General features: G+C 39.0%; 4 protein-coding genes across 6 annotated transcripts; 1 reads left to right on the top strand and 3 right to left on the bottom strand.

Moving 5' to 3' along the window:
• The first annotated feature begins 207 nt into the window (after window positions 1-207).
• On the top strand, window positions 208-2,663 carry LOC144534020 (ependymin-2-like). Its single transcript, XM_078275639.1, has 6 exons — window positions 208-343; window positions 526-560; window positions 1,045-1,179; window positions 1,276-1,468; window positions 1,602-1,689; window positions 2,177-2,663. Exons 1-6 carry the CDS (start codon window positions 277-279, stop codon window positions 2,298-2,300), a joined length of 642 nt encoding a protein of 213 aa, XP_078131765.1. The 5' UTR covers window positions 208-276; the 3' UTR covers window positions 2,301-2,663.
• Window positions 2,664-8,609: 5,946 nt separating this feature from the next.
• Window positions 8,610-12,790, bottom strand: LOC144534197 (secretory phospholipase A2 receptor-like). Its single transcript, XM_078275982.1, has 5 exons — window positions 12,748-12,790; window positions 11,061-11,441; window positions 10,597-10,950; window positions 10,379-10,473; window positions 8,610-10,288 (listed from the first exon to the last, which is right to left on the bottom strand). Exons 1-5 carry the CDS (start codon window positions 12,785-12,787, stop codon window positions 10,160-10,162), a joined length of 999 nt encoding a protein of 332 aa, XP_078132108.1. The 5' UTR covers window positions 12,788-12,790; the 3' UTR covers window positions 8,610-10,159.
• Window positions 12,791-15,011: 2,221 nt separating this feature from the next.
• Window positions 15,012-16,870, bottom strand: cskmt (citrate synthase lysine methyltransferase). Of its 3 annotated transcripts, none has more exons than XM_078275837.1 (2): window positions 16,651-16,870; window positions 15,012-15,853 (listed from the first exon to the last, which is right to left on the bottom strand). In XM_078275837.1, exons 1-2 carry the CDS (start codon window positions 16,727-16,729, stop codon window positions 15,177-15,179), a joined length of 756 nt encoding a protein of 251 aa, XP_078131963.1. In that variant the 5' UTR covers window positions 16,730-16,870; the 3' UTR covers window positions 15,012-15,176. The 3 variants fall into 3 exon arrangements, with proteins under 3 accessions (XP_078131963.1, XP_078131965.1, XP_078131964.1); XM_078275839.1 differs by having other exon boundaries at window positions 15,012-15,880; window positions 16,651-16,741; XM_078275838.1 differs by lacking the exon at window positions 16,651-16,870 and adding an exon at window positions 16,196-16,643.
• Window positions 16,871-17,506: 636 nt separating this feature from the next.
• On the bottom strand, window positions 17,507-26,534 carry LOC144533992 (ubiquitin thioesterase OTUB1-like). Its single transcript, XM_078275578.1, has 7 exons — window positions 26,432-26,534; window positions 24,823-24,884; window positions 23,541-23,639; window positions 23,242-23,360; window positions 22,826-22,910; window positions 19,418-19,612; window positions 17,507-18,132 (listed from the first exon to the last, which is right to left on the bottom strand). The coding sequence occupies exons 1-7, from the start codon at window positions 26,514-26,516 to the stop codon at window positions 17,935-17,937; spliced, it is 843 nt and encodes a 280-aa protein (XP_078131704.1). The 5' UTR covers window positions 26,517-26,534; the 3' UTR covers window positions 17,507-17,934.
• Window positions 26,535-27,062: the final 528 nt, after the last annotated feature.

The following is a 27,062-nucleotide window of genomic DNA, read 5'->3' as shown; positions in this document are numbered from 1 at the left end:
GGAGGTCACATGACATCTCAACATCTCAAACCAGGAACATTTATTAAAAGCTGAGTCACAGTGACACGCCACCTTTATTGTTAGTACTAATGTTTTCTGTTTTATTCTGACAGGATGGGTGTATACGCTGAGGACTGAAAGAAAAAAAACCTGGCAGTGGATGCAGACTCGGAGCCTTCACCAGCTTGTTTATAAGGAAGTGAGAGCTCTGAAGCAGCAGCATGCAGCATCTGTGTGCAGAGGAACGTATATCTACCGTACAGTACACCAGACAGCATGAGAGCCCTGGTCCTGTTTGTGTGCCTGTTAGTGGGCTGCCTGGCTCACACACCACGACCATGCAGTAAGTACGCACTGACTTCATTTGTTCAACTAGTTTTGTACTGAATAATGATAAATCAATAAATACTGACCGTGCTGTTCTGCTTTTGCTTCGCCACTCATAGGGAAATATGACTGCGTTGCGAGTTTAGTACAGTTGGGATTTAAATGCTCAATTTATAAACACTGTTTTGATTTTAACAGGATCCCCAGCACTGCTGACGGGACGCCTCTCTGTGGTAAGTTTTTACTTTCTTGCACAGCTGTTTAAACTGGGAGACACTTTAGGGAGACACTACAGGCAAAAGTTTTTGGGCTATTTGTCTTCCATGACATGTATTCTTTCAGACTATTGGGGGGGAAAAAAATACACATTTAGATGTTTATTTAACTACACTTTGTCTATTTGTGCCTGTAGATTTCTCCTAAATTGACTTGAAGTTAGCATTTGAAAAGGCCTAATTTGCCTATATAAACATCCAAATTTCAGAAAACTTGTAATACAAAAAGTATTGTCCTAATGTAAGTAATCAACCGGGGAAGTTTCATGTATCATGGTGACATCTGTTAGTACAAATGTTTTACCCTATTCACCTGCAGTGTCTCCCCTTAAAAAGATTTGGCTCACCATACTACTATTATCTAAAACAGTATAAACTAACGAGGTCATAGCCACAGCATTGCTCGCTGTAATAAGAAGACAATTTTTTCTCATCTTCCAAGTCCTCCCCACGTAACAAGATGATGGCCTTTGCCAAGTACAGCTATGACGCACTGGGAGAGCGCATCCGCCTCAGAGAGATTGGACATTATGGCAATAAGACCTTCCACCACGATGTACTTTTACTCTACAGACAGGTAATGACAACATACTGTAGCAAAGATATATACATCAGGAGATGCCATGTTCAACACAAATATATATCGTAAATATAATGCCATTTTGTCTTACAGCATGTCATGTATAAGATCAACTACAAGAACCACACTTGTTGCAAGAAGAGACTGTGTGTAGACTTCCACCCGATGGGAATCCCAAAGAACTCGACCCTGCTGGCACAGGTGGTGTTAGGCAGCTCCTCTGGGCCGGGGCAAGGAGTCCTGGTCAACACTTGGTTGGGAGAGCTACACATGAAGAAGGAACCAGGTACAATACGAGGAAGCTAGAATACAAGAAATACTGTAGCGCATGACTGTCTGTCATTGTGTTGAATGCCCCGGAACCTGCTCGTCTGCTTGTGCTGCTTCAGCTCACATGTGATCCACTTCTGTTTTTGCAGCAAAGTACATGAGCACTGTCACAGAGTTTGGATGTGTCCCTGTCAGCACTGTGTTTCACAGCAACAGCACCGGATGGGTGGTGACCAGGTCAGTGCATGCACATGATAACAAAGTGAAAGATTTCTCACCAGAAGCTCGTTCAAAATAGATATATAAAATGGAATCCAAAAAGACTTTATCGACCTTACCGAAAATATATTTTGACATGTCAAACACGTGTGAACTAATAACATTAGTAATGACCACATGCCTTCTGAGCCATGATCAGAGTTATAAGTTAAAGGGACAGTTCACCCCTAAATCAAAAGTATAATACATTGTTCCTCTTACCTGTAGTGCTATTTGTCTTTGCTTATTCATTTTTTATTGTGAAGATAGTGTGTAACAAAAAGGTGACATATAGAGTAAACAATACACATACGTAGACAAACAGCCAATTGCAAACTGTCACAGACAATATGTACAGCAGTTATGTTGAAGGTTGATATGATTGCTTTCCAGGAGGAAGTAAATTGCAGCCATTGCTTTTGTCTGGATGATTTCATCGTGTGTTCTTCCTGTTTTTCACCTACAGCTTCTTCAACAACGTCATCGGCCTAGCGGACCCTCAAGAGCTCATCCCTCCACCCATATGTAAGGGCGCCCAGCAGGAGGAAGAGGACGACGAGGAACCAGAGAGCTTCTTCAGCTTGTTTTAGAATAGAATACTTTCACAAATGTAGTGCAGTGTGAGGATGGCTACTGTACAGTATATGACTCTTGCACTGCGTTTGTTTAGTGGCAGTCAATGGTGTAGCATTTTGTAAGCAAGTTGTCTATGGGTGAAATTAATCTTAATCAACTTTAATGATCTACATTTGTGGCTTTATTACTCTGTTTTTTGGTGTGTGTGTGTGTGTGTGTGTGTGTGTGTGTGTGTGTGTGTGTGTGTGTGTGTGTGTGTGTGTGTGTGTGTGTGTACGTGTGTAATGTTTTACAAATACAGGTGAAGTGAGAAATGACATGTACGATATAATTTCACAACACTCTAAATAAAAAGCAATCACAGGGTGGATGTCAAATGTGTCCGCTTTTGAGGTTTTTTTTGCCAAATAATATCTGCTTATTGAGATCTTTTCTCTTTATATTCACATATAACTAGTAACGTTATTGTAATGATAAAAGAATACTTGTGTTCTGACAATGTGTTAATAGTTCACAGTCAGACTGGCTCTGTGGCTTGGCACAGAGATGCTTACACACGCTAACATGTTGATGTGCAGCTGGTATGTTTATTATGTTCACCCTCTTAGTTACCACATTCACCACCTTAGTTACCATGCTAACATGTGCTAATTATCACTAAATGAATGTAACTGAGGCCGATGGGGGATGTCATTAGTTTTGCAGGTGTTTGATTATAAACCATATTGAGCAAGTTGAAACGCTGATGATGGCGCCTGATGAAAAGTTAATCAGCTGTTGATACCCACTGTATGTCAGCATGGTTGTGTTTGTGTGGAAGTTTGCAACAAGCAGAGAGGTGAAAATGATTTAGCCAACTTCAAATATTGAATCAAAGAAGAACTCTTCTCATTTTCACAGGACACACCTCTGTGATGCGGGGTGGGGCTTTAAATGTTGGTAGACTGCTTAGTATAGACTGCCCAAGTAATTTAAAGGTCCTATGGCATGCTGCTTTTTGGATGCTTTTATATAGGCCTTAGTGGTCCCCTAATACTGTATCTGAAGTCTCTTTTATATAGGCCTTAGTGGTCCCCTAATACTGTATCTGAAGTCGCTTTCCCGAAATTCAGCCTTGGTGCAGAATTACAGCCACTAGAGCCAGTCCCACAATGAGCTTTCCTTAGTATGTTCTATTTCTGTGTCTGTAGCTTTAAATGCTATTGAGGAGGAGAGAGGGGGGGCAAGGTGGGGGGGGGGGGTGCAAGCCATGATGTCTCTCTCTTTCTCATGGGTGGGCCAAATTCTCTGGGCGGGCAAAGCAGAGAAAGGGGAGGTAACCTTGCTCTTTATGACATCATAAAGGGAAGGTTCCTGATCGGCCCATCTGAGCTTTCATTTTCTCAAAGGCAGAACAGGATACCCAGAGCTCGGTTTACACCTGTCACCATTTCTAGCCACTGGGGGACCATAGGCAGGCTGGGGGAACTCATATTAATGTTAAAAAAAACCTCATAAAGTCAAATTTTCATGCCATGGGACATTTAAGCACAGAATCTCATTATAGTGCAAGTTTAAAATTCAAATGTGTTGCGTATGTTCAGTTATTTACGTGTTTAAAGACACCTGACTGGATTAGATTGAGTGTTAGCGATCTTGTCGTTTCTGAAAGATTCCTGATTTTGTTCACTGGCATGTACCAACATTATAAGTAAGATATGTATGTGTAAGACTTGATCACAAATCAAAGTGTATACACTCTGCTTCTATTGAATAAAAGTTGTATTGTGATGGACATTTAAATCTCTAGTAGAAATCCAAGTATAAGGGACAACATCCAACATGTTTTGCCTGTTATTGTTAAAGGGATAGTTTGGATATTTTGAAGCTGGCTTGTACAGGTTATATTTAGAATATTTGTACTGCTTTACCTTGAGGTCAGACAGCACACTCTACTCTAGATCACATTAACACAAGTCACGCAATAACAAGAAACAAACACGTCATGAGTCACAAAAATGTCATTAATGAGCCCAGAGATGAAATTAGGCCTATTGCCACACCATGTTAATACAAATATGTCATGTGTCGGCTATTTGGATGAGACATTTCTGAAAGATTTTATCGTAGCATATTGTACAACAATGTATATAGTCAATGCATGGGTCTTTTCATAACTGCACAATAGTAAAACTTGTATTGTGCACATATGGGATTGAAATTATGAAATAAATTAGATGTGCTAGGGCTTTTGGCTTTATCCTAATCTGATTTAAATAACATTTGAAGAGAGAACAACTGGTGAAAATGTTTGTGAATATCTTTAGGCTGTAAAATATTACATAAGTACACACCAAGTGCAGCCCTGGTCTATACATATTTCATTATGTTTAACTCTTTACTTCCCCCTTGTTCTTGTACAGTAGGCCAGTGTCTCTCTTGTTTCCCACAATTCCGCAACAAGGTTTTTAAAGGCAATACACTAATTTAAACATAAGAGGGCGGTGTTGCCCTTTAATTCCCTCACTGGTATTTGAAGAACTCAGTTTACCTGCGATTTAAAATATAGTATGTCGAAAGAATTAAAAAAAAGTCATAGTATAGTATGTCAAGAAAAGTTGTAAAAAGTCATAGTATAGCATGTCGAAAAAAAGTCATAAAAAGTCATAGTATAGTATGTCGGAAAAAAATTAGTTTTGAGGTCCAGTATACAATGTGGAAAAGACAAATATGCCTAAAGCATAAACTTATGTGTCAGGTCAGGACATGGTCATTGACCTTTTTGACATACTATATTATGGGTTTTTTTATCCCTTTTTTCTACATACTATATCATGGCTTTTTTAGCACTTTTTTTCAGCACAATTCAGGTCTGATAGTGCAGGGAGATCAGAGAATGATTGGAAAAGGAAAGGTTGTGTTCTCTAATCTTATGGGTGTAATACATTTGGAGACATAATTTCCAGGAATAAATAATTCATATAGATAAAGGGAAAGGTAGTCTCAATGCATAAACTTGATATATTATTGCTTTTTTATCCCTTTTTTCGACATACTATACTATGGTACTTTTTTACTTTCGACATACTATACTATGGCTTTTTCCGACATACACTATCTCCTATTTCGACATGCTATACTATGGCGTTTTATCACTTTTTCCGACATAGTATACTATGTCCTTTTTCGACATACTATACTATGACTTTTTTATCCCTTTTTTTGACACACATATCACTATGTATATCACTATCAGGTCTGATTCGACCAGTTAGATAAGTATCAGGTCTGATAGTGCAGGGAGATCAGAGAATGATTGGAAAAGGAAAGGTTGTGTTCTCTAATCTTATGGGTGTAATACATTTGGAGACATAATTGAAATAAATGAAAATCTCAATGCATAAACTTGATATATTATTGCTTTTTTATCCCTTTTTTCGACATACTATACTATGGTACTTTTTTACTTTCGACATACTATACTATGGCTTTTTCCGACATACTATACTATGACTTTTTTATCCCTTTTTTTGACATACTATACTATGGTTTTTAATCCCTATTTTCGACATACTATACTATGTCCTTTTTGACATACATCACTTTTCGACATACCATGCATGACTTTTTCTCCTTTATTACGACCAGTTAGATAAGTATCAGGTCTGATAGTGCAGGGAGATCAGAGAATGATTGGAAAAGGAAAGGTTGTGTTCTCTAATCTTATGGGTGTAATACATTTGGAGACATAATTTCCAGGAATAAATAATTCATATAGATAAAGGGAAAGGTAGTCTCAATGCATAAACTTGATATATTATTGCTTTTGTATCCCTTTTTTTGACATACTATACTATGTCCCTTTTCGACATACTATACTATGTCTTTTTTATCCCTTTTTATGACATACTATACTATGGTTTTTAATCCCTATTTTCGACATACTATACTATGTCTTTTTGACATACATCACTTTTTTCGACATGCTATACTATGGTTTTTTTTTATACCACTTTTTTCGACATACTATACTATGTCTTATTTTAAATTTTTTATCAACATAGTATACTATGGCTTTTTTAACCCTTTGTTTGACATACTATATAATGGCTTTTTTCGACATGCTATACTATGTCCTTTTTTGACATACTATACTATGGTACTTTTTTACTTTCGACATACTATACTATGGCTTTTTTCGACATACTTTACTGTGGCGTTTTTTGACATGCTATACTATGGCGTTTTTAATTACTTTATTCAACATACTATACTATGACTTTTTTATCCCTTTTTTCGACATGACTATACTATGAATTTTTTTCAACATGCTATACTATGGCGTTTTTAATTACTTTATTCAACATACTATACTATGACTTTTTTATCCCTCTTTTAGACACACATATAGACAAGTGTCAGGTCTGATAGTGTAGGGAGATTAGAGAATGATTGGAAAAGGCAATGTCAGGTGTTCAAATCTTATGGGTGTAATAAATTTGGGGACATAATTTCCAGGAATAAATAATTCATATAGATAAAGGGAAAGGTAGTCTCAATGCATACACTCGATATGTTATTGCTTTTTTATCCCTTTTTTTTGACATGCTATACTATGTCCTTTTTCATCACTTTTTTCGACATACTATACTATGTCCTTTTTCATCACTTTTTTCGACATACTATACTATGGCTTTGGAGACATAATTTCCAGGAATAAATAATTCATATAGATAAAGGGAAAGGTAGTCTCAATGCATACACTTGATATATTATTGCTTTTTTATCCCTTTATTCGACATACTATACTATGTTTTTTTTACCACTTTTTTCGACATACTATACTATGGTTTTTAATCCCTATTTTCAACACACTATACTATGTCCTTTTTTGACATACATCACTTTTTTCGTTTTTTGACATGCTATACTATGGCGTTTTTAATTACTTTTTTCGACATAGTATACTATTACTTTTTCATCACTTTTTTCTACATACTATACAATGTCTTTTTTCCGCATACTATACTGTCTTTTTGTTGACTTTTTTTCGACATGCTATACTATGACTTTATTTTGACATACTATACCATGACTTTTTGAACATACTATACCATGACTTTTTGTTGACTTTTTGAACATACTATACCATGACTTTTTGTTGACTTTTTGAACATACTATACCATGACTTTTTGTTGACTTTTTTCGACATGCTATACTATGGGTTTTTCATCACTTTTTTCGACATACCATACCATGTCCTTTTTTGACATACTATACTATGGTACTTTTTTACTTTCGACATACTATACTATGTCCTTTTTCGACATACTATACTATGGTACTTTTTTACTTTCGACATACTATACTATGGCTTTTTCCGACATACTATACTATCTCCTATTTCGACATGCTATACTATGGCTTTTTTATCCCTTTTTTTGACATAGTATACTATGTCCTTTTTGTTGACTTTTTTTCAACATGATATACTATGGCTTTTTATCCCTTTTTTTCAACATACTATACTATGTCCTTTTTTGACATACTATACTATGGTTTTTAATCCCTATTTTCGACACACTATACTATGTCCTTTTTTGACATACATCACTTTTTTCGACATACTATACTATGACTTTTTCTCCTTTATTCGACCAGTTAGATAAGTATCAGGTCTGATAGTGCAGGGAGATCAGAGAATGATTGGAAAAGGAAAGGTTGTGTTCTCTAATCTTATGGGTGTAATACATTTGGAGACATAATTTCCAGGAATAAATAATTCATATAGATAAAGGGAAAGGTAGTCTCAATGCATACACTTGATATATTATTGCTTTTTTATCCCTTTTTTCGACATACTATACTATGTTTTTTTTTACCACTTTTTTCGACATATTATACTATGTCTTATTTAAAAAAATTTTATCAACATAGTATACTATGACATACTATACTATCTCTTTTTTCGACATGCTATACTATGGTGTTTTCCTCACTTTTTTCGACATAGTATACTATGTCCTTTTTCGACATACTTTACTGTGGCGTTTTTTGACATGCTATACTATGGCGTTTTTAATTACTTTATTCAACATATTATACTATGACTTTTTTATCCCTCTTTTAGACACACATATAGACAAGTGTCAGGTCTGATAGTGTAGGGAGATTAGAGAATGATTGGAAAAGAGCAAGGTTGTGTGTTCCAGATCTTATTTGATTCAGTTCAAGAAATAATGAGAGTGTGACATGTCATCAGCTCCTGGCTTGACCCTGTGTGCTGATTCGGAAAGCAGTGTTGACATCTCAGAGAAAAAAGTGACACGAAGCAGGGTTCATTTCACAATGTTCTAAAGGTTTAATGAGACACACAAGGATATACATATTTTCTAACAATGGCTACATTTATTTAGATGACGTGCAGTAAGATGGGCAGAAGGATTGTCCCAAGGTTTGTACACACAGATAGGAAAACAGTGTTGCAATAATTCCAATAATTTGGGATACCAATGAAATCGATGAGAACGACTTTCTTCAGAGTTCTCACAGAATGGAATGGGGAATGTAACAATATTCACAACAGTATAGTATGTATAAAAGAGTACTATAATATGGGGAAAAAATCATAGTAAAGAGAGAAAAAAAACGAAAAAAATTAAGCATAACAAAAGAAATGTGGAATGAACTGTTTAACAATCAAAAAAAGGCATAGTATACTATGTAAAAAAAAACGTCATAGTATAGTATTTCGAAAAAGTAAAAAAAAAAGTAATACTATAGTATGTCGTAAAGTCATAAAAAGTCCTAGTATAGTATGTTGAAAAAACTCCTAGTGTTACAACTCGGGGAACAGGAGGACCCAAAAGCAGAGAGCAGACGAGGTAACGCTTGATCTTGAGGATTCATTACACAAAAAACAAGGTTAACACCAACAAGGAGAGTCCCGACTGCAGAGGGCAAAAACTTCTTCCAGAAACTTCAGAAAAACAAGAACAGGGAATCCAAAAAACCAAAAGTAGACCAAAAACCAGGAAACAGAGACAAAAGAAAATCTAGGTGAAACACAACGGGGCAGGGCAATCAGACAAGCGGGGAAAACAAGACAGGAAGCAAAACTAGACAAGACAAGGCAGAAAACTAGACTATCAAAATAAAACAGGAAACAGAAACATACCCCATCATTAGAATTATCCAAAACAGGAAAACAGAAACATACAAACATCATTCACAATCAAAACAGGAAAACAGAAACATACAGGAATTATACAAAACAGGAAACAGAAATATGAACAACCACAACACCTAGCATGGTATGTCGAAAATTCATAAAAAAGCCATAGCACAGTACGTCGAAAAAAGTCATAAAAAAATCATAGTTTATGTGAAAAAACGTCATAGTATAGTATGTCGAAAAAAGTCATTAAAAAGTCACAGTATATTAAGTCGAAAAAAGTATAATAGTGTAATAGTATAGTTGTAGACTAGAGCAATTTTTTAAAGGGATGCATAAGGGTTCAAACATAGGTCTTATTCAGGAGAAAATCAAAATAAATTGTATTACACATCACACACATTGTATCACACTAAATGAAAAGAAAAGTGTTTTATGGCAGTCTACAGGACGTGTTCACCGTTAACTGCAAGGTGTGTGTACCCTATTAGCAGATAGAGAAAAAACCCTTCACCATGCGTTTCACGTAAACAGAAGTAAAATCAGATTTTGATTTCAGAGCTCAGTCGAACAAAGCATAATAGTGTAATAGTACAGTTGTAGACTAGAGCAATTCTTTTAATGGAATGCATAATCAAACATATGTCTTATTCAGGAGAACCCTTCACCATGCGCTTCACGTAAACAGAAGTCAAATCAGACTTAAATTTTTCAGAGCTTCAGTTTTCTTTCTTTCTGAATTTCCTCTGTGAACTTTGTCCCTCCTTGTGGAAGACTTTCCCATCAGGCTGTTCGCTCCACTTCAGGGTGACTCCACTCACTCCATTCTCCTTCATCCTGTCCTGGAGCTGGGAAATACAAACGGTAGCCATTTTTGAAACATCATCTAAATTATTTGTGAGAAGGTACAGCTTTTGTTCGGCCTGCTATCCACTCACCTTTTTCAGAATGTCTGCTTTTACAGCAGGGTCATTCAGATCCAGAGAGGGGTCCCCTGGCTTCACACTCAGTTTAATTGTCTGCCTCATGACTGCTGCTTTGACAAAGAGGAAAAAAAGAAGAAAAAAAAACTGTGTTGTACTGAACTCATTAATTCAAATGAGCATGATGTAATGCATCAAATTGTCTCTTCCCTGAAGGACACTAAAGCACTCACCAGGCGGAGGCACGCTGTAGCAGACAAACGGTAAACTAACCTCACAGGACATTGTCATCCATTTTCCTGTGTTCTGCAAAGCAAGAACGCAGGCCCTCGTCGAGCCAATAGCGAATGAACCTGTGGACCAGTATTTGAATGAATAGCCACTCCCATCGGACCAGTACATGTTAGGGTCTCTGAACAAACCAATCCATGCCCAGTCTCCACTCGGCACCAAGCTCTGGACCTTCTGGTTCTCAGAGTTGTTCCTCACAGTGGCCAGGTCTATGAAGTTCTCCCTGCAGTACTTCTGAGCGCTGGACCAATTCATTTTAATAGTCATGACAACATATTCAGGATTCAGCTGTGTTCCTGCAGTGAAAGTTTATTTTTTTTATATATTTATCGTTAAATTCACTTATTGAATTTCAAAACAATCCTTTCCAATAATAAAATAGAAATATGCCTCAATGTATCCTTACCTTTGTAACAGATAAATGGGTAGTCTACCATGCAATGATCATCCCACCAGCCACCAGTGTTGTCAATGCACACACAGAACTGATCCGCTGAGGAAAAGTCTGGTTCATTGTCAGTACGATCTTGCCAGTCCCTATACTCACTTCCATGCCCTGTGTAGCCGTCGGACCACCTCCAGTCGATCGTACTGTACAGGCCAATCCACACCTTAGAGGTGTAGCCAAAAGATGCAACGGTGCTGATGAGTTCGTTCATTTCTTTAGAGTTTCTAATGGTGGCCAGGTCTGTGTATGTCTCTCTGCAGTAGGCCTGAGCTTCAGCCCAAGTCTTTTTAGCAGCAACAAAGTGATACTGATGCAGGAGGCACGTAGAGATCTCCCAGCCTGTGAGGGGGGAAAACACGTGTTTGTCAACGGTTGTATCCATCTTTAAACCTGTGAGTGGTTCAAACTATCTTTTGGTTTGATGAATAATTGTGACATACAGCCAGCAGTGGAAGAGTATTCAGATCCTTTACTTAAGTAAAAGTACTAATACGAGACTGTAAAAAAAAATAACTCTACTGTTACAACTAAAAGTCCTGCATTGAAAATGTTACTTAAGTAAAAGTATGAAAGTATCATCAGGAAAATGTACTTAAAGTATTAAAAGTAAAAGTACTCAATGCAGAAAAAAATACTCACATTTTAGAAACTGGAAACTATCCAAACTGTTCTGTCAATCAACTAAGTGTTCAATCTGTTCATAATTTCAGCTTGACTTGTAGGCCGTTATATTGTTGGGTAGTTTAAAATAAAAAATCTTATTTTATAAACTACATGTGTTTTGTGTGCAAAAATCCTAATTTGTAAAGTAACTAGTAACTAAAGCTGTCAGATTAATGTAGTGGAGTAAAAAGTACAAGACTTCTCGTCATTATTCAATCATTCGTCTAAATGTGCTTATTGTCATTCTCTGATAGGACGAGGCCTATTACCTGTAGCAGCTGACTGACTGAGTGTGAACAAGTTTCAGTGACTTAAGACGGGCAGACACTGTACGGAGTAAGCCCGATTTTAGCCTTGAATGGGTCGCCCCTGACTAATTGTAGAATCAGGACAAATTTGTGCCAGATCAGCTGTCGTTTGGGATACTTTACTTAGGTGTGATTCCTACTTTACTACAGTTCAGAGGAGAATATTGTACTTGTTACTCCACTACATTCATCTGAAAGCTACAACTACTTGTTACTTTTCAGGTTGAGATTGCACATAAAAACACTTTTTTAAACTTATTAAAAAAAACACATTATTTAGGATTTCACCAGTGGTTCTCTATGGCCCGTGGCCCTAACAAAAAAAAAGTTGGGGTCCGTTGTCACGTTCCAGAAGTCTATAGGTTGTTATCGATGAATTATAACAATCATTTAATGATGAAAAAATAATAATACCATCTTGCTGATGATTTATGTCTACTTAATGCAGGACTTTTACTTGTAATGGAGTATTTTCACATTGCTTTTAGCTGAATATTTCTACACAAAAAGTCTCCATCAGGGCCAAAAGAAATTAAATCAAAATATTTGAAATACTTTTTCAAACTAACCATTGAATTTGTGAGACAACACCTGTGGATTTTATTCATTTCAGTCCTAGCGTATTATACAATAAAAAGCAGTCAGACAGCAACTATGTGAAAGAATTCACTGACCTGAGAGATACAAGACAACCAGCCAGACCCGTTCCATCATGATGCTGCTCTGTGGACTGTACAGTATGGCTCAGTGTACAGTATGGCACTAAAATGAAACGATATTTGACAGGCAAATGTATTGAAAGTCAACACTAGCTCCTTTTTCTTTGTTACTTTGTAACAAGATGTAAATGTCAAATGCACTCTTTACACAATGTAATGTGTTGGATGACTTCATGTAAATGTTGACATGGGTAGTGATCTTGATGTTATTTTAGTAAAATAATAAGATAGGATAAGCCACCATTAGGGGCTGATCCATAATGGATGTTTATGGAGCTATTACATTAGACAATTTAGTCTTCAAAATTCCCCTTTTTTGTTATTATCCTTCCACTGCATCGCAACGCAGAAACGCTGCCCTCGGAAACAAAGAGAGGGGATTTTGTACTAAGAAGATTGTAACTTTTGAAGATATCCACTTAGTAATTCAGACTACTAACGCCTCAAGTTATTTTCAGAGCCATGTATTCACAACAAGGACAAAGGACTTTGTCCACCATCACTTCTATTGGAAATGCTTTAGGAGTGGATCACTGTATGGTCTATATTAATAATAGGAGGAATGACTCAATCAAGCAAAACCTCTCACACCTGGCTGAAAAAATTGTAAACCTATCTGCTAAGTTTTTTTTACATTGTTTCACCTTTTTTTTTTCTTCCTCTACGTCTCTGTATACATAATCTCTCTCACCTTGTGTATCCAATAAAATAGTGCAACAGTTGTTAAATTCCTGCTGCAGTAGTCAGTGTGCAGTTAGGCGCAACAACTGTTTGTGTACATTTCCAGTCCTCTGAACAGGAACCCACTAGAATACATTATGATGGCTCAGTCAGATGGTTTCCCTTACCATTTCAGTCATTTACAAGTTTAACAGTGACACATTGTTTCTTATCATTGTTTAAGCGTTGCTATAGCGTCAGTCCCCTTAGCTTTGTCGTAACGTTGCCTTCCTCTGACAGAAGGATGCGGACTGTGCCCCCTCCCGCTGCCATGCTTCCCTACTGTGCAGCTACCTGTGCCTGAACTGCACTTTGTTTGGACTAAACGCATATATATATGCTGCTATATGCTGTATTTTATGTGGTTTTATTCTATTTATTTCCTTGTTTTATACTGACACAAGCTGGGGAAACAATATTTCATTTTTTTGTATGTACGGAAGTACACATGAAAATGACAATAAAATCTTGAATCTTTAAGGGAGAGAGAGCCCAGGGCATTGACTCACCTATTGACTATAGCATCAAGACTCTTGTGGGAGCTCAAAATATAATTATATGTGTCAATTATTATAAATAATAATTATAGAGGCATCACTACTCAAAATAAGAGCACATGGCTCAAGCATAAAAACATTAAGAAAAGAGATAGGTCTACAGCTGAGAAGAGAGATGTGTATCCTACATCGTGGCATGCTGGATGAGACAGTCTGCTGCCAATAGATGGCAGTGGATAACAAGTAATAATCATACCTAGAGATTGGCATGGGGTACTTTCCATAAAATCATCTCTCAATGCAAATCAAACCAGCTATTAGGATAACTGAAATAAAACCATGCCAATCTCTAGGTATGGTGAAGGGGATGTGATGATGTGGGGGGGCTATTTTAATTCCAAAGGCCAAGGGAACTTCATCAGGATCATAGTATCCTGGATCCATGAAATAACTGGCCTTTAAACATAAACATCTGCCTGCCTCTATGGGAATTTAACATAGGGGTGTATTTACTTATGCCCCCTGTATTTTAAGGAAGAACATGCATTTATTTATGATACATTATTCATTCACAAAGATGATTTTTCCTAATTTTTTTAATTAAGGCATTAAGATAAATTTCCAAAAGATGATTTTTTTTATTCCTCTTTTTAGTCAACTTTAGCATGGGTGTATTCACTTATGCTGAGCACTGTATGTGTCTTAAATGTATAATTGTATTACACCACAGGTACACTGTAGTATCTGTTCAGGGATAGGGGAAAAAAACGCTCTCGCTTGTTTGCCAGATTTTTTTGACTATCATGTTAAAAAATGTACTTATTTAACATTATGACCGTCCAGATTAGGGATCGACCAATACTGGTTTTTCTCGATAGCGATTATTAGTAGTTAATAAAACCGATAACCGATATTTGGAACCGATGTGCATATACAGTGAAAATGAAAGTCCACATTTAGATTCTGGAATGTTACAAAATCCTACACAAAACTTTGTTTGGATGCTTTAAGCAATTATTTAATCAATTAGAAACTTTCAACGTAATACACAGTCAGATAGTGTTGTGGGTGGGACATTAGGTCAGACTCAGTGATACAGAGAATCTGCAAACTGCCAAAAAAACGGGCCGATAATCGGTGTATCCCTAGTCCAGATGTAGAAAGTTGCTATACAATAGGGCGAGGAGTCACTTGGTAGCAGTAGTACGACATTCCCCTTAGCTCCCCAACCTCCTGCACCCCAACATCTGCTGCCATCACCCCCGGCTCCTGGGCCTCCGTCTCCAGCCACAGCAGCCTGGCATCAGGGTCCTCATCGGAGAACTGGAGCACAGATCCTGAGCTCCGCAGCACCTTCAAACACTGCTTCAGCACCAGACTGGCCTTCCCTCTCCCTTCCTTAGACCTCAACAAAGCATCTGTGGTGCCCTTATCAACTATAAGGTCCACACTGCTACAGCCATAGTGCCTGTGAAGCTGTGTGCAGTCCAGCTCTACAAACTCAAGCTGAGAACAAAGATTGTGAGGCTGAATGGCTTTGGCTCGGACGTGTTCCTGCATTAGTCGCACAGCTATGGGAGAAATGTCTGCACAAGTGACCCGGACCGGGTAGGCTGAGTGTCTGAAAATACAGGGCCCTAGAGCAGAAGTGCCACAGCCCATATCCAGGACTTGGAGCAGAGCATCTGGGTGGGACTCGGTCTGCAAGAGAGGCATTATGAAGTCCCGGACAGCTTCGAAGCCAAAGAACCACTCAAAGTTTTTGAAGGTGGTTGTCTTGCTGCTGCTCTGAGCGTAGAAGCAGTCCCAGGTTGCTTTCTTATCCATGTTTTCAATCAGTTCAGCTAGGCAGAAACACAGATGGGATTATACTGCGAAAGTTAATAAGTGAACATTAGCTGTAAAACACAGACATAAAACTAACCTAAGTGACTGCATGGTTCTGTCATATATTGAGGGATTTTATTTTAAACTTTATTTAAAATGTCAATTTAAAGTGTCCTTTCTTCTAACCTTCCCTTAGGTCCTTAGAAGACACTACTGAATTCTGCATGACGAAAATCTACCAAGCTGAGAAACTTTAACTGATTCCATGCTCATGGGAATAAATTAAAGCAGCATACACTCAGTTGCCAGTTTATTAGGTAAACAGAGCTAAAGCTGTCCTGGAATATATGATATCCTACCATTTGTGAAGATGATAATGTCAGTTCTTTGTTGTTGGAACTGTTTTAGAGATGTATCATGTGTCGTGTTATACTGCATTCGTTTTAGCTTCGTGTAACGTTAGCTAACATACTGGCTAATAGTTAAGTACACAACTTTGGAGAAGTGCTAACGCTATTGATGGTACGTATCCAAATTAGAGCTCTTGAATGAATTTGTAACCTATATAGAGTGTCAATTAACACAAACTTGCTGACGTTAAGTAAAATGAACACTTCCTAAAACAGCTACCTAACGTTATTCAACTTGTCAAACATAACGTTGTAGCTGACCCACTGTAACGTTAGTTGGCTAACTAGCTAGCTTATTGACTGCAGTGGCACTGCCATGTGTTACTTGCTGTTACACCATACAGAAACATTTCAGTTAATTAAAATATCTAAAAATAAGATAATACAGTTTGATTTGAACGCACTTGTAAGAGAGTGATGCCGTACACAAGCTGCAACTAGTCTCCTGCCTGACAATGTCAGCGACTTTGCTAACAGAGACATTTTCTCTTTAGCGACCTTGCGTCTTGTCTTCTTCACTCTTGTCCAACGGAGGAGCTCTCACTCTGCCCAAATGTTCTGGTACCAACAGCCCACGAAAACGGTGACGAGACAGCATCTTCTGATGTTGTAGACGACGATCTTTGATTAGGTCGTGCCGCAATGACGCGACTGCGCATGTGTAAATTCGGGTGTAAACAAAGTGCACGCGCCTAACAAAAAACAGCTGTTCTCCTGTAGTCATTTCAGTACACCGTTTTACATCCTTGCTGTAATATGTATGCGTGTAAGTAAAACTATGCATTTGATTGAGTATGTCAGCACTGTGATTACCAAGTAACCAATAAAGCTTTTTAGGTGGATGTCATTCCTGGTAGTGGCTCCTACAGCTACAAAAATGTATCACTGTCAAGATACAATATTTATATTTTTGCCTCACAAATCAATAAAAAAAATTTTTTTATATAACTAGGAGCGTTATGAAAATGCTTGATAATCAATGGCAGAATACTATCTCCCTGATAAATTGTCAAACAGCAAAAAAATGTGTAAGAATTACTGGTTCAGCTTCTCACATGGAAATGGAAATGTTCTGTCTCAGTGCAACTTGCATAAATTTGGGTTTTCAGCTGTTGGTCGGACAAAAAGATAACTGATGGTGTCCCCTTGGGCTCACAGAAATTGTAATTTTCCTCAACAAAAAAAAAGAAGTGATTAATTGGTAATCTAATCACGTGTCGTAGCCCTAAATTCAACCTGAAGAAATAATGAGACAAGAAATAAGATGTAAATCCCTTTAATAAAACTCAATGAAACGCAGTGTAACAAAGGAAAAGAATCCAACATAAAGCAAGTAGATAACATTTACAACCACAAAAAAAAAGAAAAAAAAACAAAAAACCTGTACAACTCTAAATGCCTGGAGTCACTTCTATTTCTTCCAAAGATTTTTTTTTTATTAACCATTTTGTGATGACTGAGGATAAACTTGGGAGTTTTGGGACGAGTGGGGTAAGGGTGGCATGTCATGTGATTTTATCTTTTATTTTTAACTTTTTTTTTTTTTCCAAATACATACGTGTGATCTCATACACAGAATGTATGCTTCATCAACGTTGCTGCTGAAGTTATTTTTTGTTTTTTTGGCCAACCCCCAGTGCTGTAGCGTACAGCAGGAGGAGAATGAGGCGGGGCTGTGGCCGGGAGTGTTATTTGTACAAGATGTCGTAATGGCCAGGTCTATAGAGGAGGAAGATGCGTGGGTCGCCGCCTTCAGGGAAGACGTGGTGATTGACTGTTCCTCCCTCTCCTCTATCCATGTACTCCACCAGGATGGATACGTTCAGGGCCTGGGCCAATGCGATGATGTGGATGTGGTCACTTTCTTTAGACATGGGCTCTACCTCCTTAAAAGAAAAAACAGAAATAAACAAGCACATTACGTGGGAGTCTTTCTACAGAACTTAAATGGATATTGAACATTGTGATCATATGTTTTTTTTATTCTTATTCACCCAAGAATGGCGGACTGTGTACTAAAGTGCTCATATTATGCTCATTTTCAGGTTCATAATTGTATTTAGAGGTTATATCAGAATAGGTTTACATGGTTTCATTTTCAAAAAACACCATATTTTTGTTGTACTGCACATTACTGCAGCTCCTAGGTAAGACTACTAGCCAGTCAGAAGCAGAGTATGAGGGTGTGCCCTGACAGTAGCTAGGTAAGGACTACTAGCCAGTCAGAAGCAGAGTATGAGGGCGTGCCCTGACAGTACCTAGGTAAGGACTACTAGCCAGTCAGAAGCAGAGTATGAGGGTGTGCCCTGACAGTAGCTAGGTAAGGACTACTAGCCAGTCAGAAGCAGAGTATGAGGGCGTGCCCTGACAGTACCTAGGTAAGGACTACTAGCCAGTCAGAAGCAGAGTATGAGGGCGTGCCCTGACAGTACCTAGGTAAGGACTACTAGCCAGTCAGAAGCAGAGTATGAGGGCGTGCCACCCTAGCAGCTAGGCGAGCATTATAACGTGTGTTACAAAGTGACTACGTTTGTCTCTGAAGTAAAGGCTGGACTACAATAGAGCTGTTTGGAGCAGATTGTGAACAGTGTTTTCTGTTGGAGATGATAAGTCCCTTTGGGGGGGACTTTGGGCTTTTTCACTTTGTAACCCTAATTACGTGCACAAAAAATATATATAACACAATAAAGGAAAGGGGAAACGCCAAAAAAGCATAATATGAGCACTTTAAAGCTACATTGTGTAAGAATTTCTCCCATTTAGCGGTGAAGTTGTATATGACAACCAACTGAATATTACTTTCAAGCCCCTCCCATTCCGAGCACATTGTAACTCCTACGGTGGCCATATGGCAAGATTAACATGGCTTCCAGTACGAGTATCAGTGCTATCGTTATTCTGTATATTGTACAAGGTTAATAGTGTAAGAAAACGTTTACAGTGTAGGCTACATATTTTTCTCCATGAGCAGAGTCAGAGATCAGTACATGCGACGGAGAAGGTCAGACTCAAAATGAAAAAAAAGGGATCGTGTTGCTGTGTGTTGTTCGTTCATTCGACGATTTCCTGCATGTCTTCCCCCTCTCTCTCCCCTTTCATATCTAGCTGTTCTTTCCATTAAAGGCTGAAATGCCCCCAAAAAAATAAATCTTTAAAAAAAATAAAGCCCACCTGCTGACAGAACTCCTTGACGGAGCGTCCTCCCTCTATGAAGTGCTGAAAGAAGCCATACTCTCGCTGCAGGTAGCCCGAGGTGAGCAGCCGCAGGTACACCACCACGTAGTCCGACACGTTCTGGTCGTTGAAGGAGTTCAGTAGCTCCTGCAGGCGCGGCTGCTTCTCACACAGCTCGATCAGGTCCATGAACTTGGGAGGAGAGACATTATTTACATCATTAGATTTATTAGTGCATGTCCAGCTTGCCAAATTACTGTCCGACTGGCCAAATCTAGAGCGCCTGTCGGCTCCAGCTGACTAAATGCATCGTGTAATTTGGCAGATGACCACTCAAGAGTTGGCACGGCAACTTAATGATCTAAATTACAGCCAATGGCATCACACACTTAATCCAACAGGATGCAAGATATACTGGATTTACTGTGAGACTTTTATTTGCTTACTTTTATTTCCTACTGAACGCTGTTCACTAAAGAAACTAAATATTCTCAAACCAGTGTTTTCCCTGGGTTCATTGAAAAGATTTAGGTGCGCAGGAGGGGTTTAAGGGTATTTCCTCAAGAAAATGTGATGTTTTCCAATCAAAGGAATATGCAATTCCACATAATTTTGGACCATTACTATCACCATACCTGTGTCTAAAATAGGGACCTACCAATTATCGGCCTGGCCAATTATCAGGGCAGATATTTGTCAGTTTGCAGATTATCTGTATCAGTGTTACCTCCCCTTTCTCGGCTTTGCCCGCCCAGAGAATATGGCCCGCCCATGAGAAAGAGAGAGACATCATGGCTTGCAAACAAGCGAAGCATGTGTCAGTACCCGATCCGTACCGCCTGTAAGATCCGTTCTGCGCATGCGCATAATTCAGACCATGCACAGAAATTCAACGTCACTGCCTGATCAGTTCTACACTTGCGCCAACACCTGCAAACTTCACAGCTCTATGCACGCGTTGGCGTAAGGATGTTTGGACATTTCTGGCTCCCAGAAGAAAACATTAGACAGTGACAGTAGACCGTTATGATGGCAGAGATGAAGTTTACAAGGTGTTGGCTGGAGTTGCCTAAAGTATCTGTTAATGATATACGGAGGCTCGTCCGGCCATCCAGTACAACACCATGTAGCAAATTAAATAAAGGCTTCACATTTTACGTTTCATCATTTCTTTACAACTTTGAAGGTAATTTGCTAACGCTAGCTAGCCTGAGCTAGAAGCCTTGCTTTGGTGTTTTAAGTCATGACTTCAGGTTAATCATGCTTTAAATGAAGTTTAAGCATGTGTATACCTCTCACTTCATGTGTTTGTACTTCGATGAAAGTATCAGGTAAAAACAGGGCTACAAATGAGATCTCTGTGAGAGACCAGCTAACTCCTAGCAAACTATTATGTAGCTCAATGCTGGACATTTCACCCCAAATTCCGGTCACTTTACTGTATTTGTATTTGTTTAGTATTTGGTTTAGAAGCCTTTATTGGTGATTTTTTAACGGTACAAAGTCCTGCTACATACGTACATATATAGCTAGCTATATATGCTCCGCTATGTCGCGTTAGCATGCAGCTACAATAGTTAACTATGAGTATGCTAACGTTAGATTGTAGTGGAACGAAGCAGCACTTTCTAACGTCAAAAATCGCAGATAAAGGCTTCTGAACCAAACACTACCCAAACGACATGTTTCAGCAGGAATGTGACCCGGAATTGAGGAGAATTTAACAACATTGCCAGCTAAGATGACATGTTTACTGCCGTTAGCATGTAGCTACTATAGTGGTATACAGCAGTGGTGGCTGGAAGAGCTGTCATCCCGTCTTCAAAAAGGACACTTATGTACGTTTACACTTCATCGCATTAATAATAGACAGTCTATGGTTATTAGTCAAGACTAAGTATTAAAAGTAAAAACATTAACATAAACAACAACATCGTCGCTACACGGTTTTGGATCAGTGACAAGTCTCAACTGTTTGTAGCTATGACTATTGTATAATAAAGATTTAATAAAAAAAGTTGTGATGTTTGGTCGTAAAGTGTTTCAACACATGCGTGGTACAAATCGCACAGGGACATTGTTAGTTTTCTACTACGTAACTATGGGCAGAACGGATTTTACAGGCAGTACGGATCGGGTACTGACAGCATGGCAGTTGGTCAAGGCCACACCCCTTCCCTCCACCTTGCCCCCCCTCTCTCCTCCTCAATAGCATTTAAAGCTACAGACACAGAAATGGCACATCTTAAGGAAATTTCATTGTGGGACTGGCTCTAGTGGCTGTAATTCTGCACCAAGGCTGAATTTCAGGAAAGAGACTTCAGATACAGTATTAGGGGACCACTAAGGTCTATATAAAAGAGACTTCAGATACAGTATTAGGGGACCACTAAGGCTTATATAAAAGAGACTTCAGATACAGTATTAGGGGACCACTAAGGCCTATATAAAAGAGACTTCAGATACAGTATTAGGGGACCACTAAGGTCTATATAAAAGAGACTTCAGATACAGTATTAGGGGACCACTAAGGCCTATATAAAAGAGACTTCAGATACAGTATTAGGGGACCACTAAGGCCTATATAAAAGAGACTTCAGATACAGTATTAGGGGGACCACTAAGGCCTATATAAAAGAGACTTCAGATACAGTATTAGGGGACCACTAAGGCCTATATAAAAGAGACTTCAGATACAGTATTAGGGGACCACTAAGGCCTATATAAAAGAGACTTCAGATACAGTATTAGGGAGACCACTAAGGCCTATATAAAAGAGACTTCAGATACAGTATTAGGAGACCACTAAGGCCTATATAAAAGAGACTTCAGATACAGTATTAGGGGACCACTAAGGCCTATATAAAAGAGACTTCAGATCCAGTATTAGGGGACCACTAAGGCCTATATTAAAAGAGACTTGAGATACAGTATTAGGGGACCACTAAGGTCTATATAAAAGAGACCTCAGATACAGCATTAGGGGGGACCACTAAGGCCTGTATAAAAGAGACTTGAGATACAGTATTAGGGGACCACTAAGGCCTATATAAAAGAGACTTCAGATACAGTATTAGGGGACCACTAAGGTCTATATAAAAGAGACTTCAGATACAGTATTAGGGGACCACTAAGGCCTGTATAAAAGCATCCAAAGAGCACCATGTCATAGGACCTTTAAAAAGCGTGCTACTTTGTCTCCGCTACAACTCTGTAAGCAGTCTGCAACACCTGCAAGTAAACTGTTAGCACATTAAAACTTCAGCAAGCTATTTTTGTTTTTATTTGTTCTTTTTTTTTTACTGAACTACACTACTATATAGTACTTCAGTATCTAAGGAAAAGCGTCTGCATTTAGGTTTGTCAGTTAGCAATTTATGTATTTTACTTGAACACGAAACTCACAGTATTGTGAAAGTCTTCAATGGTAAACTCAGTGAAGCCCTCGTTAACCAGTTCCAGTTTACTTTTAGTTGCCACTGCTTTGAACCTGAAGAGACAAAAAAAAAAAAAACATGTAATCAATAACCCTGAGCATATTACGACCGCCACAGTGTTTGTTAGATTTCAAGTGCAAAGGAAAAATACTGTGCAGACAGGAAAAACTGACAGAGCACTGTGCACACAAAAGAACGCCTAATTGTCATGGGACTCTAAACATAATTGCATAGCTATGTACCATTTCGGCACGCTACACGAGTTGTACAAAACTACACAAAATAAATGTATTAAATCGTTGCAGCCATGAGAAGACAAAATCGAAGAACCAAGGCGAGTCTAAAGGCTGATACAGCACAAACGGCACCCACTGCGACACTCACTTCTGCAGTTCTTTGCTGTCATCTAGCAGCGACTCGAGATGCGCGAAGCCGAAGGCTCTGTAGAAGCAGTTCCCATCTGGTCGCGTCTTACGGATGTACGAGTATTTTTTGTGTAGGTCCTGCAACAAAACGAGAAAGAAATTACGCAAAATCAAACTGCAAACACTGTATTTTGAGTGTGTAGGCAACGTACAGTTTGGTTTTGCAGCTCTGGATGAAATGACACCCTGGACTGTGGAGGAAATGCACCCTGACGGGGGTGGCAGTAACCGAACACCAGTTCGTGTGGTTGGACTGACCTTGATCTTGAGCTGATAAACCGTGTCATCCTCGGCGTATTCCCTCTGCAGCACCGCCAGGTCCTGTCTGTCCGACACTAAAGGGTTACTGTTGGCTATCTAGATACCCCCAAAAAACAAAACAAAGTTAGTGCACGCACTGTAAGAAACTTCACTCATGGAGGACTCTGTCCTGACTCCTGACCAGCTGTGGGCTGTGCTTCTAGTCTGAACAAAGGCTACAATATAAGGCAGTTACACACCAACCAGACGGCCGACCCGCGGCAGAAAAGGCAGTTGGACTGATCAGTCTCCCCGAGTTGGTCAAAAAAGTGCCTCAGAACACACCGAAGCGACGAGATGTAATACGTCTCCATAACAGCAGGCGGCGCTAATCTGTATTGTCTCCCAAAAAATGAAAACCTGGCTGCTGCTTCCGGATTTAGGATTTTTCAACCAGCCATTAATGGCGACTCATTCAGAATACGATCTCATATTGGACTAAAATAGTTCACCGAAACGTGTTTCTGAAAACATTTAAAGCGAGAAATAGTGTGCAGTTGCTGAATCTGTCTTCATTTCAGATCAACAAAGGTCAGTTTAAAAGATTTTCATCAGATTTTGAGAGGCTTAGTCACGCCCATCCCGCTTGCCATTTCCGAGTGAGTCCCGACTGCCCCGTCTCCGACTGAACATGTCAGGTCGGCCAAAATGAAGGCCGACAGCTCCTCCAACGGAAGACGGCACGGAACACACCGAACAGACTCGAGTCACTGACCTCGCCAGACTGTCCGACGGCCGATTATCTGCCCGGTGTGTAGCTGCCTATAGACTAAAAACATTAGCTATGCATTATGTTTGTATTGCAAAATAACTTATTTTTGTATCAATAGGTCACGGCTGCTCTTAACAGGTCAAGGTAGGGCTGTTCGATTATGGGAAAAAAAAAATAATAAAATCATAATGACAATTTGTTTTGGTCAATATTGAAATCACGAATATTTAACACAATTACTAAAGTGTCGATTAATTGCACAGCCCCAGGTGGAGGTCAACGTTACTGATTACTGGGAAACTTTGAAAGGTTGAACTCAAATTATTTTTTAGCATTTTCATAAAACACGGCCATGAAAAACAAAAAGTAAATTAAATAAAGGCTGTCATGCGACATGTCAGCTGCATAAAAAGGGTTCCTATGTACACGTCAGCCGACTTTTCTGGATGTTCAACCCTATAAAACTTGATTGGAATCTGGAAACCTTTTGATCTTGTTGTTCCTCAAAAAAAAAACGGGATTTCATACCTCCTGCTGAATTCTGTCCTGTTGAGCGATTATGGCCTCATCATATGCGAGGCAGTTCACTCCTGTGAGAGAAGGGAGACAGATGAGTTAGGCTTCAGGAGAAACGTCTCCAACAGAAAAAGACATACTTTGTTAATCCCCAAGGGGAAATAACATTTTTGTCACTCAGGTATTAAACACATTCAAAAAAAACAGAGGCCTGAAACACACACACGCAAAAAAGATGTAAACATGGATTAAATAGAGAGAAAAGGCACCCAACCCCTAACTGCTTGGGGCACCGTTCCATGCGAGAGCGATAGGCCACCATGATGGCAGAAATGTTATTTGGCATTTGGATTTAAAAATCAGACCAGGGCCAGCGTTTATGAAGAATTTCGGAATTAGGGGTGCACAATATATCGACTCAATATCGTTTTTGCAATATCACGTTGTGCAATATCATTATTGAAAAATGTACTGAAAAGCATGCAATATTCCGTGCATTTTGTGAGAAAGAAACGAGAAGCCTGAGGACAGAAAGAGAGAGCGTGAACCGCGAAGCGTGTGTTTAAATAAACCCTTGTGTTGTACGAAAAACCTGTTGTTTTGATATTCTATTAATCTACTTCGATGCGTTTTCAACTTTTGTGTTTTCATATGTTTAAGAATCTCGGAGTGAATATCGATATCGCGATATCACATTTTGTCAATATCAGGCAACCCTAATCGGAATGTAAAAATGGTCAGGTTTAAATTTGAGTGGAGACATAGCTACAACGTGTTGTAGTGATACAATGTTGGAAGATCAGCGCTGCAGATTTACAAATGCAACCTGCAGAAAACTACACCCCCAAAACAACACCAAATCTAAGAAATTATTTCAGCTGAATAAAGTCAGGAGTGCAAGTTTACACACAAACTAACCTGCTTTACAACTAGCAAAAACAAATGATGTAGCAGCTACATGCATACACAGGCATTGTAAAGCGTGTGCATGCAGGTGTTGTATTATCTTGGGACATCCATGCACCTGCAACACGTTTTGGCGATTTTTTAAACACAATTTAACACAGATTGGAAACCATCATCGTTTGGTATTAAAAATGCAATAACGTGATAAAGAAGACAAAAATAAAAAGCATTCACGAAGACATTTTCTCCTCCCGTTTTCATCATATGCCAGTCAGCACGTAACATAAAAACAAGATAATCCACAACACCAGCTAACGTCAGTCAACTTGGCTAGCTCGATCTGTGCGAAAACAAAACAAATTCTAGTCACGATACATATACTTGTTTTAGCTACAAAAAAAGGTGGCGCCCTATCTTTTATATTAAGCATACACTTTCAACGTTTCCTTAAGTCAAAAACTATAGGAATGTCACTTGCTGTTGCCCTGTCAGTAACTAAACAAGCGTTTTCTCTTTGTGTAGCAATGGCAGCTAGCTAACGTTAGCCAACAAGCTCTGGCCTGTCTCCCCCTCATCGCTGCATATCAACCGACTTTATCACGGAGAGGGCAGCGGCTGAAACGCCGACGGACATTCGTGCGGATGTGGGCTTAACTTGTAAGAGAAATGACCGCGCTGTTAGTTGGATATTTTGTAGTGTAAAGGTTTCTCTCACCCTCCCCCTCTGCCTGTGATGATTCCTGCTGCTCCTCCGCCATCTTAGCTATCGAGTTCTGTTTCCTCCTTCTGCATGACCTCATTCATTACCCACTTCCGGCGAGTCTTTACATTTCTTTATTTTGTGTTTTTGTTTAGTTTATTTTATTAAAACAACAGTGGTAGACATTTGCATGTCAAGGGCCCTATAAACAAAGTGGGGTTTCAACCAAACTACCAAAATAGTCTTGTTTAGGCTATACATAGGCTACTGTAGGCTACATTCTCCCATTGTGATAGAGCTAAAGTGGACCAAGGAAAAACCCTCCGCCCTGACATCCAAACCCTGCCTCAGTTTCATAGGAGGTCCCTGGACTGAGCCAGGGCTGGATTACCATTTACCAACCACACAAAGTGGCCAACTGACTTAAGGCTCCAGACCCTTTTGGGGCCCTGAAGGCCACACTGTGTGGTAACTAGCCTAGTTTGTGGTAATTCGATTAATTGATCATTATTTTGGTAGGGGTTTGTATGGCGAAACCAACACACGGAATTATAAGAGCCTGTGGTGTCCTCTGCATTGCTACCAATTATGTTATGTCGTGTATGGCTCTGGGTCAAAATCTAATTTCAATAGGCTAACTTCAATT

Source organism: Sander vitreus, chromosome 19 (assembly GCF_031162955.1).
Source record: "Sander vitreus isolate 19-12246 chromosome 19, sanVit1, whole genome shotgun sequence".
Taxonomy (NCBI): domain Eukaryota; kingdom Metazoa; phylum Chordata; class Actinopteri; order Perciformes; family Percidae; genus Sander; species Sander vitreus.
This window is presented reverse-complemented; position numbering and strand designations above follow the sequence as displayed.